Raw genomic sequence first — 11,849 nt, 5'->3', positions numbered from 1 at the left:
AAGACCCGATTTACAAAGTAGTCATACTGTTACAAACTATTAACAAAATGATCATACTTCCGTTAAATAGAGAGTTAAGTGGTGACTCACAGTTAAATATGATAATGAAATTACCTACATATCCTTCCATACATAACTTCAAATTCTACTTTCATTATAGTTTTTTGACGGTGGTGGTGCTATTTGTAAGTGGTGTGCCACCGCTTACATATCGTTACATCGCATTCAGGTTCGTTAGAACGCATTCAGGATAGTTAGAACGCATTCAGGATTGTTACACCGCATTCAGCCAAAGAGTTCATCGCTTCCCCTCTGGGGTTTAGTGAAGATTCTTAAGCTTCCACCACCACCACCACCACCGCTTCATCACCACCACATCAACCAATTTATTAAATGAAGAGGGTATTTTGGAGGAAGGTATTACGGGAAAAGTTAACACCGTTTTATTCAAAAATGTTAAATCGGATGGAAGTGTGATCATTTTGTAATCGAAATACAAAAATATGGTCATTTTGTGAACGAATTACAAAAAAAAAAAAAAAGTATGACCATTCGAAGAAATGGACTTCACCACCACATGAATGCAGTGTGTGCTGGCAACATAATTCAGAAGAAATGAAACTTAGGTTTCAAAATAAAATCAATTGCAGTCAGCTCAGTTTCTGGGGATGCTACATTCTTTTATCCTCAAACTAAACCTAAGAATTAGGTGGCATCATTCGTTCCTGCAACATTTTCAATCAGTTCAAGAAGTGCGAATTCCTTTGCCTCTGCATCAAGGGTTTCGATGGATCTGGAAGGAATTTCATCGGCTAGAAGAACTGTTTCTGATGCTCGAGTTTATGGAGAGCGTTGGTTAAGGATTGGGTTATATTTTGGATAAACATCAGTCAAGAAAAGGGGATCTGTTGCTGTTCGAAAATGGGTTTTGATGGCTTTTTAATTTGAAGAAGATGGAGCTGGTGGTACGAGTTAACATCCAAGGAATGAGCTTAATGAGACATACACTGTGTTGCTGGAGTTGAGCCGTTTCCATGGTTGTTTGTGGGAGTAAATGGTGATGATTTCGACTAGTTTAAGTCCTGGAACAAATGGAGTGATGGGTTGTTGTTTGAATAAGCTGGATGTGTGTTTTATTCATTATTTACAGGAATTTGTAAGCCAGAGAAGGGGATTTCTTGTTCTCCATCAGCACCATCAGATTCTACACACAGGGTGTTCGCAGAATTGCCTCAATTAAGGAGATAGAATAGTTATCATTGGTTTGATTAAGTTTTTGAGCTGAAGGCTTGCTGCAGCTTGTAGTTTATGATTCGGGACTGAATTTGATAGTGTTAGGGAAAATTATTCTGCTGTATATCTTATGTTGTTACTACCATGGGATTTGTGGCTGATTACAAGGATATCTGAAGCCAAGAATCTGTAGCCTGGATCTGAGCTAAACTGTAGTCAAAAGATGTGTTACTGCTGTATGGATTGACGATGGAGGCTAGAGCCATGGATACAGTGAGGCTGTTCTGTCAAGGTTTTGGAAGAAAGGGTCAGTTGCTGGCAAGGTTTGTATGGAGGGATTTGAAGAGCAACGAAAGACAGCAACAAGAACAAGGAGTTTGTGCAAGATATGGGTGCAGTTCGGGTTCCATCTTGAGCTGAAATGCAGCTGAAATAAGACATGACTTTGATGCTGAGAAGAACGAAGAAGAAGATTGCTCGAGTGTGTTGCTGGTATGGAGATGTGGTTTGAAGTGCAGCAGTCTGGTGCGAGTTTCTGGTCCATGTTCTTGCAGGTTAACTATGAGTGTTTGCCGTGAGTTTGTGCAATAGCTAACCATGGTTCAAGGGCTCAGTACAGGGGTTGTATGGCAGCAGATAGGACTAGTCTTAGAAGCCTACAGGAAAACAAAACTTGGGTACCAATTTATTGCAGACATTTAGTGAAATTCTTGCCGTGAATCCAACCAGAAAAGTGTTGTCTTGGCCGTCAGTTTTATGTGATGAATGGTTGTGATTTGAAAGCTGGTAGGGTTTAGGATTGCTGGGTCTGTTTTAGGGTACGATATTGCAGGGCAGGAAAGTTATATAAGAGAGGCGCAGAAACACAACAGAACGACCTCTTTTGACACAGGAAACGGCACAACAGGCGTTTGAAAGAAGTGCCCAACCAGTTCTTCATCACCAGTTCACCTGGATTTGCAAGTTCCAGGATTTTCTAAACCAAGTGTTTGCTTTCCATCTTCTTTTAAATTTAATGCTTTCCATTAACCTCAGTATGAGTAGCTAATTCTAATATTGATTGGGGAGGATTTCAAAACTCCGAACATGTTTTATTAATCAAGTCTTGCAAGTTATTCTTTCGATAAATTCTATCTTTTACCGTTTATATGACCATGAGATGTATGCTTGCTATCTAAGTGCGCAATTAGGTATTTTGTATGCAACTCTAATGCTAGTATAGAGAACTTTAATCCAATTGTTAGAGTGATCTTTACATAAGTAGCGGTGCATTATTTGTCGCAAAGGGATTTTGTATGCAATAATGTGTAAAAGATAACCTAGGTTAACGTTTCGAGCTTCCGAACATGTGGGTATGAGCAACTTGATTCACAAATTTATCAATTGATTGAATTACACCTAGAGAGCTTATTTTAGGTGGTTCATTTGATTATAATCCGCTAGAGAACTTATTCTATGCGGTGATTTAAGGAATCTGAAGATTAGTTGAGCTTATAACTTGTCTAAAAGTTGTTAACAATCGAAATTAATTGGAAGGAAAACTTGTATGATTAATAATTTCTTGTTTGGTAGTGGAGAATGAATCTCTAGTCAATTTCCATCTCATAATTTGAATTACAATCTTTGCAATTTTCAAAATTTGTAATTTCCAACTGTAGATGGGGAAAAACCATTTGCTGGTTTTTAAGGAATTGAGAAGACGACCGTACGGAGGAGACTCCTCGAACCGAGCGAAATGTTAAACCTCACACAGATGCACCGCTGCAAAGGGGGTGCTTTAGATTCGAGAGATCAACCTGTAGTACTCCGGCCTAAATCAAGACAATGATCGTTCCAGAGTAAATTCGGTCACAAGAGAGGATGGGTTGATCTGTAGGAGGGAAGCTGGGAAATGTGTGGAATCAATGGTAATCAAAGATTGTGGGTGTGTGAATTCTAAATATGATAAGCTCTGAATGATTGAAATTGCTCAATTGAGAGTAGTTGCTCAATTGATGAGTTGATGATCTCGTGTTGTCGATGACGTGAGATTGATGATACTGTTGATGCTGACGATTCAATCATGATTCAGAGACTTATTTATATTGCTGGAATTTTAGACACCATGATCCCATGAAGTGTGACAGTTGATGGAATCAAGGAGTGGGAAAGTGGAGATCGTGTTTGAAACCAGTTGCTCAGCATGTGGAGACTTGGTCGATTTTCCACCCACTACCTCGTGAATTCCTTCAACTGACTGCACGACTTGCTCACATTCCATCGTGTGTTTGAACACACGTGCCGTAGACCGCCAGACCAAAACACTAAGTGATATCCCTCAAGTGACACGATTGACGTCTCGTGGTATGTTAGTCAATTGATGACTTCGTGGTTTGATGGGACGATGAGTCCATGTAGTTGCTGAGTGTCGAACATGATGTTCTGAAACTCATGAATTGAACATGTCATGAGACAGATGTATAATTCTTACGATGAAGTGAGCAAATATTGCTCATTCGATGGATCGTTGAATATTGATTGTTGAACCAATATTCCTTGGTTTGAGCAAATATTTAGCATCTGAGCAAGTGTTGCTCATGTGATGAATTGTTGAATATTTGATCGTCTGAGCATGTGTTGCTCATCTGATGGATTATTGGCAGCGTACCAAAAATATTAATTAGAATACTGGTCGTTGAACCGAGCATAATTAATAAAATTAATGACCATGAGGCCTTCGTAGAATTATTAAGGTTGGAATCTGGAATGATGATCCTTGGATTCAGAAACCCTAATTTGATCAATTGATGATCAATTCATGGTTCGTCAGAAGCTTAACCATGGGACGAAGGAGGGAGCGACTACACGGGACCGTCGATCAACCATGTAGTGTCCATATGCTCACGTGAGCAAATACGAAGAACTCCTGAAGAGTTGACGATTTGTTGGTGGAAGAATGATTAAATACTGGCTTAATCATTTATTCAAAAATGCTCGTCTGAGCCTTAGGTAAGAAAACCTAATTAATTATGACGAGGCGAGGAACGACCATGGAGTCATGAAATCGGCTCTGGGTTGTCACGTGACCGCCTGACGATCACTTCATGAAAATCCAAAGTGTTTGGAAGAGTTTTGGACCTAATACGAGCGATTGTGCAAATTAGGTCAAAACTGTGAAAATTGATGGGACCGGCCTATGTGAGCCAAAGAGCCAATCTTGGTCGGTCAAGATAGCGTGCTCGTGTCCCCAAGGCGTCCGCGTCTCAGTCCTGAGAATTTTGATATTTTCTGGCGTGCAATTGAGCATCCATTCGAGAAAATATGCCAAAATTAGGGTTTCGACGAAACTGAGGAAAACACCATGAGATGATGAAAAATAATTATAAAATAAGGAATGAAGAGGCGTGGGACCGCCGTGGTTAAGGCATGGTCAGCCGGTCGTGACCACGGTCCCGTGGTGCCTTTTCCTTAATTTTATAATATTTTGATGATTTTATGAAAAATTCATGAATTTTGAGAAATTTGATGAATTTAGGGAGTTTCCATGAATTGAAGGAGTTTTCATGAGTTCATGGAAGCAAAATATTAAAATAATAAAAACACGGGCGTGTGGGACCATGGAGGCATGGCCGGCCGGTTAGTGACCCGGTCCCACGAGTTTTTCATAATTTTTCAATATTTTTTAGGTATTTTTGATGATTTGAGGGAATTTTTCTTAATTTGAGAGAAATACCATAAAATCAAGGAATTTGATGAATTCAAGGAAAAATAGGATAAATAATAATAAAATAATAAAGCAAAGGGCGTGTGGGACCGACTAGGGCATGGTCGGCCGGCTAGTGGCCCGGCCCCACAAGTTTTCATAATTTTATTTTAATTTATTATTATATGATGATTTGTGCAAAAAATACCATGAAATCAAGGAGTTTTCATGAAATTAGAGAAATAATAATAATAAAATAATAAGGAACCATGAGGTGTGAGGCCGCTGGGACCAAGGCATGGCCGGTTGGCCAATGGTCACGCCCCACACTCCTTTTCTTAATTTTATATTATTTTTTATGGATTTATGGAAGTACCATGAAACCGAGGAGTTTCCTCGAGACGAAGGAAATTTGATCAAATGAGAGAATTTTCATCAAATCACGGAAAATAATAAAAATGTATTAAAAATATAAAATTGGCGTGGAATTGATCACGGCACGGTCGGTAGGTCGTGTGTCCGTGTTCCCAGCACCTTGGTCAATATTTTTAATTATTTATTATTTTCTTCCCTATTTTGCATAGGTTCATCGTTTCGTTGTATTTTGAAATACTCGTTCGTGCTGTGACTGTTAGTGTATCGTCGTTGAATAGACTTTCACCATTTGAATCGGGGCTTACTTAGAGGTAGCTCAGACGCCCGGTTGTTGATTATTTATTACTAATTGTGGAATTCAGTGGAGAATAATTCACAAAACTGAGTAATAAGATGTTTATTATTAATTCATAGGATCAGCTGAGGATTCGACTATGAATTCAGAATAATAAAGTGAGCATTACCATTCCATGGGATCGTAGATTCTACCATAGAATCGGAGTAATTAAGATTTATCTATTACCATTTATGAGACCAGTTGTGGATTCGATCATGAAATCGGAGTAATGAGATAATATAGTTATTGCTATTCTATAAGATCAAGCCGTGGATTCGATCATAAAATCAGAACAATTGCTTATTGCCATTCCGTGGGACCAGTCGCAGATTCGACCATGGAATAGGAGCAATTGTTATTGCCATTCCATGGGACCAGTCGTGGATTCGACCATGGAATAAGATCAATTGTTATTGCCATTCCATGGGACCAGTCGTGGATTCGACCATGGAATAGGAGCAATTGTAATTAGGAATAATTAACTTTGTGGCTCTATACTAGCAGAGCAAGCTGTCTTGGAGCACTAATTATCCCGATATGAGCTTGTCGGTAAGTCATATCCTTTATATAGTCAGGGTAAACTCGTTGTTTGTTCCTGAAGCCGTTATCGCTCTATACTAGCAGAGCAAGCTGTCTAGGATCCCTCCATCTCGTGATACTATATAGAAATAATCACTGAAAGTATTCAGTATTCATGAGATATGCCGTTGTCCAGTCGTGAGACTACATATCTACATGTACTCTGAGAGAAAGTACTCTCCGTTGAGAATTCGATGAGAGACCCGTGTCTCGATACTCACGTCTGATTGCTGGATCAGAGCTTCGTATAATTATGAGTTTACGATTTTATCCCTTGTCGAAAATCCACCATCTACACCAACAACATCAATTTGTCTTACATAATAACTTAAAACTCACACCTCCTTGTGGATACGAACTCGACTTGCCTCACTACTTCTTTATAGAATTGTGTAGCATAAGAGAATTATTATTGATAGGTTGACAACCTCATCAAAATTGGCGCCGCTGCTGGGGAGGCAGTGGTAGTATTAAGTTGTTATTTTTTCTTTTTAGCTATTCTTTTTGCTTTTAGTTTCAATTTTAGTTTGCTAATCTTATTTTCAGGTACTCTTTGGTGAATTCTTAACAGGGGGAAGACCAAGTCCCATTGGTATCCGTCTTCTATCCGGCACTCAACTAAAGGATTTCATTCGAGCGTTTAACACTCCGCTTCCTCCTTGTTCATCAAGCGAATTCGCAGATTCGGACGTAGAGGAATAACAAGTAGTTATGGCAACACTCAAGGATCTTGCATCACTATAACTGAACACTCAACCCTTGTGTATTCAATTGGACGAAGAAATTGAGTTGAAACCAACTTTGATCAACTCATTTCCCAAGTTCCATGGTTTAGCGGGGGGAGATCCAAATCGTCATCTTCAAGAATTTCACATGGTACTTGTAAGTGTGAAGCCAAGGGGAGTTGAAACCGATGATGCTATGCTTAGAGCATTTCCATTTTCTCTTATGGATATGGCCAAGGAGTGGTTTTACAGTCTCCCAGCAGGTAGTATTACTACATGGACCGGTATGAAGAAACATTTTCTTGAGAAGTACTTTCCCGCATCCAAGGTAGCAAAAATAGAAAAAGAGATATGTGGCATTGTTCAAATGGCAGGTGAAACTTTGTATAAGTATTGGGAGCGATACAAGAGATTATGTCAAAGTTGTCCACATCACCAAATCACGGAGCAACTTATCATCCAATATTTCTATGAAGGACTCTTATTAAATGATAGGACAATGATTGATGCCGCAAGTGGTAGAGCTTTAGTTGACAAGACACCCGCAAAACCAAGAGCTTTGATTGAGAATATGGCATCCAATTCTCAGCAGTTTTCTACCCGAGTAGATACACTTGTTAAGAAGGTTAATGAGGTTGGTGAAGCTTCTCATATGGAACAAAGGATGTGCAATATGGAGAGGATGATGAAACAAATTTCTGCAGTGATTGTACCATCGAATGAAGGCAATATGGAGCACGCAAATGTTATGTTCCAAAATCAGCAAAGGCCAAGATATGATCCGTATTCCAACACATACAATCCGGGTTGGCGAGATCATCCAAATTTCAGTTACGCCAACAATCAAGCTGCAACAAATCCTGCTTTCAATCAACAAGGTGGTTACCAATTCATGCAAAGACTACAACAAGAAACTCAAGGCACAAGTGTGGATGAGAAATTCACTCTTATGATGCAAGGGATGCAAGAGATTTCGAAGTCAGTGCAAGGGTTCAACCAATTCCAGTAGAAATACGAGATGGCTATGAGAGATGTGAAAAACCAAGTTAGTCAATTGTCTAATGATATAAATCTACTCAAAGCACAAGGGTCTGGAAATCTTCCTTCGCATCCGTTGAACCATAAAGAGAATTTCAATGCCATTGAGTTAATAAGTGGGAAGCAAGTTAGGCAACCGGCAACATCAGCGGAAACTCATGGATTTTTTTTGGAGAAAGAAGAGGACGAAACAGCCCCTAACAAGGCTGATTTCGTAACAAATTCTCATTCTAAACCTCTTGTTTCTACTAATGTCACTCCTTTTACTAGTAGGTTTTCAAAGTCCAAGAAGGAGACACTATACAAAGAGATTTATGAGATCTTCAAGAATATCCAAGTGAACATACCACTCCTTGAGGCGATAAGGTAAGTTCCACGCTACGCAAAGTTCTTGAAGGAATTGTGCACTAACAAGCACAAATTGACCGGTAATGAAGTAATGAGTGTGGGGGGAAACGCTACGGCGTATCTTCTAAATAAACTCCCACCTAAATTAAAAGATCCCGGTAGTTTCACCGTACCTTGCACAATTGGTAAGACAAGGTTTACAAAAGCTTTGCTAGATTAGGTGCATCTATTAATGTTATGCCTGCTTCAATTTATGAATCCTTAAATCTTGGTCCTCTCAAAAGCGTAGTTATAGAACTTGCCGATAGATCTAATATTTACCCGAAAGGGGTTGTTGAGGATGTTTTGGTGCAGGTTAATGAGCTTATATTTCCGGTGGACTTCTATGTTCTTGATATGAATGATGAAAATTTATCTTCGTCTACACCTTTGTTGTTGGGTAGACCGTTTATGAGAACTTCCAGAACTAAGATTGATGTATACGAAGGCACTTTGACAATGAAATTTGATGGGGAGATCGTACGCTTCAACATCTTTGAGGCGATGAGGTACCCAAGTGATGTGTACTCCTGTTTTGCTGTTGAGGAGGTTGACGCTGGCTAAGGATGCATGCAAGTGATAAGTCGGGCTGACGACTTTAAACCAAGCGCTTAGTGGGAGGCAACCAACTGGTTTTGTATTTTTTACCTTTCAATTTTTTTAGGTTTTTAGTTTTTCTTGTATTTTATCATGCTTGCATCATATTAGGAATTCCCTGTCTTGAATCATACATTAGAGTCCATTTTCCATTGAGGACAATGTCATGTTTAAGTGTGGGGGAAGGGTTATAAAAAACAAAATTTGATGTAGGCAAAACTTCGACTTTTAGAGATTTTTGAAAAATTTAGAATGAACACTAGCCTTTCTAAGTAGATGGCATTTTTTTCTTGACGATAAGGTGTATATATTAGCTGAGTCGAGATTAGATGCCAACTAAATAGCTTGTTTAGTGTTTATTCTCTATTTTTCAAAAGTAGCTATGAGTTGGAGTGTAGGTTTTGTGGGTACACCTCTCGTAAGCCCTCACGAGACTATAACTCGTCCACCAGGGACGCCTAGGGGTTCAAAGGCTTGTTACATTCCGCTAAAAGTAACCGTAGCCTCGACGAAACAGAGTTGTTGTATATTACATTAGTTTAATTTGCTCGAGGACTAGCAAAGATGAAGTGTGGGGGAATTTGATAGGTGTCTAAAACACCCAATTTTGATAACGATTGCTATACTTTTCTTATTAGTTCTTTTGAAATTTTGTATATTACGCGTCTTTTCTTTGTTTTTAGGTACAATGGCTTGAAGTTGCGAAAAGGAAGGAAATGCGCCACTAATTTCTTTCTCTTAAATGTTTTATATCAGGAAAATTCACATGACATGTTCCAATCATTGTTTCAATTTGGTTACACCCAAATGGAACTTGTGTGGTGGCTATATTGGGTACTGGACCAGCTGGCCAGTTTGTAATGGGCTTAAAAATACCAATGGCTCAGCTAATTTCTACACTGGTAGAAGAAATGGACTTCACCACCACAGAAATGCAGTGTGTGCTGGCAACATAATTCAGAAGAAATGAAACTTGGGTTTCAAAAGAAAATCAATTGCAGTCAGCTCAGTTTCTGAGGCTGCTACACTCTTTTATCCTCAAACTAAACCTAGGAATTAGGTGGCATCATCATCCATTCCTGCAACATTTTCAATCAGTTCAAGAAGTGTGAATTCCTTTGCCTCTGCATCAAGGGTTTCGATGGATCTGGAAGGAATTTCATCGGCTAGAATAACTGTTTCTGATGCTCGAGTTTATGGAGAGTGTTGGTTAAGGTTTGGGCTATATTTTGGATAAACATCAGTCAAAAAAGGGGATCTGTTGCTGTTCGAAAATGGGTTTTGATGGCTTTTTAATTTGAAGAAGATGGAGCTGGTGGTACGAGTTAACAGCCAAGGAATGAGCTTAATGAGACATACACTGTGTTGCTGGAGTTGAGCCGTTGCCATGGTTGTTTGTGGGAGTAAATGGTGATGATTTCGACTAGTTTAAGTCCTGGAAGAAATGGAGTGATGGGTTGTTGTTTGAATGAGCTGGGTGTGTGTTTAATTCATTATTTACAGAAATTTGAGAGCCAGAGAAGGGATTCCTGTTCTCCATCAACACCATCAGATTCTGCACATAGGGTGTTCGCAGAATTGCCTGAATTAAGGAGATAAAATAGTTATCATTGGTTTGATCAAGTTTTTGAGCTGAAGGCTTGCTGCAGCTTGCAATTTATGATTCAGGACTGAATTTGATGGTGTTAGGGACAATTATTCTGCTGTATATCTTATGCTGTTACTACCATGGGATTTGTGGTTGATTACAAGGATATCTGAAGCCAAGAATCTGTAGCCTGGATCTGAGCTAAACTGTAGTCGAAAGATGTGTTACTGCTGTATGGATTGACGATGGAGGCTAGAGCCACGGATACAGTGAGGCTGTTCTGTCAAGGTTTTGGCATAAAGGGTCAGTTGCTGGCAAGGTTTGTATGGAGGGATTTGAAGAGCAACGAAAGACAACAACAAGAACAAGGAGTTTGTGCAAGATATGGGTGCAGTTCGGGTTCTATCTTGAGCTGAAATGCAGCTGAAATAAGACATGACTTTGATGCTGAGAAGAACGAAGAAGAAGATTGCTCGAGTGTGTTGCTGGTATGGAGATGTGGTTTGAAGTGCAGCAGTTTGGTGCGAGTTTCTGGTCCATGTTCTTGCAGGTTAACTATGAGTGTTTGCCGTGAGATTGTGCAATAGCTAACCATGGTTCAAGGGCTCAGTACAGGGGTTGTATGGCAGCAGATAGGGCTAGACTTCGAAGCCTACAGGAAAACAAAACTTGGGTACCGATTTATTGCAGACATTTAGTGAAATTCTTGCCATGAATCCAACCAGAAAAGTGTTGTCTTGGCCGTCAGTTTTGTGTGATGAATGGTTGTGATTTGAAAGCTGGTAGGGTTTAGGATTGCTGGGTCTGTTTTAGGGTACAACATTGCAGGGCAGGAAAGTTATATAAGAGAGGCGCAGAAACACAACAGAACGACCTCTTTTTACACAGGAAACGACACATCAGGCGTTTGAAAGAAGTGCCCAACCAGTTCTTCATCACCAGTTCCAGGATTTTCTAAACCAAGTGTTTGCTTTCCATCTTCTTTTAAATTTAATGCTTGCCATGAACCTCAGTCTGAGTAGCTAATTCTAATATTGATTGGGGAGGATTTCAAAACTCCGAACATGTTTTATTAACCAAGTCTTTCAAGTTATTCTTTCGATAAATTCTTTTGTTGATTATCTTTTACCGTTTATATGACCATGAGATGTATGCTTGCTATCTAAGTGCAATTAGGTATTTTGTATGCAACTCTAATGCTAGTATAGAGAACTTTAATCCGTAATTTTTAGAGTGATCTTTACATAAGTAGCGGTGCACTATTTGTCGCAAAGGGATTTTGTATGCAATAGTGTGTAAAAGATAACC

At 39.3% G+C, this 11,849-nt stretch overlaps 1 protein-coding gene and 1 non-coding gene across 2 annotated transcripts; one reads left to right on the top strand and one right to left on the bottom strand.

The window, feature by feature from the left end:
- Positions 1 to 7,079: 7,079 nt before the first annotated feature.
- Positions 7,080 to 7,940, top strand: LOC113294904. The gene has a single exon (XM_026543278.1). It carries the CDS (start codon positions 7,080 to 7,082, stop codon positions 7,938 to 7,940), a length of 861 nt encoding a protein of 286 aa, XP_026399063.1.
- Positions 7,266 to 7,372, bottom strand: LOC113300790. Its single transcript, XR_003335920.1, has one exon. It is a non-coding gene; the product is annotated as a small nucleolar RNA R71 (small nucleolar RNA).
- Positions 7,941 to 11,849: the final 3,909 nt, after the last annotated feature.

The sequence above is a fragment of the Papaver somniferum genome, chromosome 7 (genome assembly GCF_003573695.1).
Source record: "Papaver somniferum cultivar HN1 chromosome 7, ASM357369v1, whole genome shotgun sequence".
In the NCBI taxonomy this organism is placed as follows: Eukaryota; Viridiplantae; Streptophyta; class Magnoliopsida; order Ranunculales; family Papaveraceae; genus Papaver; species Papaver somniferum.
The sequence above is the reverse complement of the archived record's forward strand: the minus strand, read 5'-3'. Positions and strand labels throughout refer to the sequence as shown.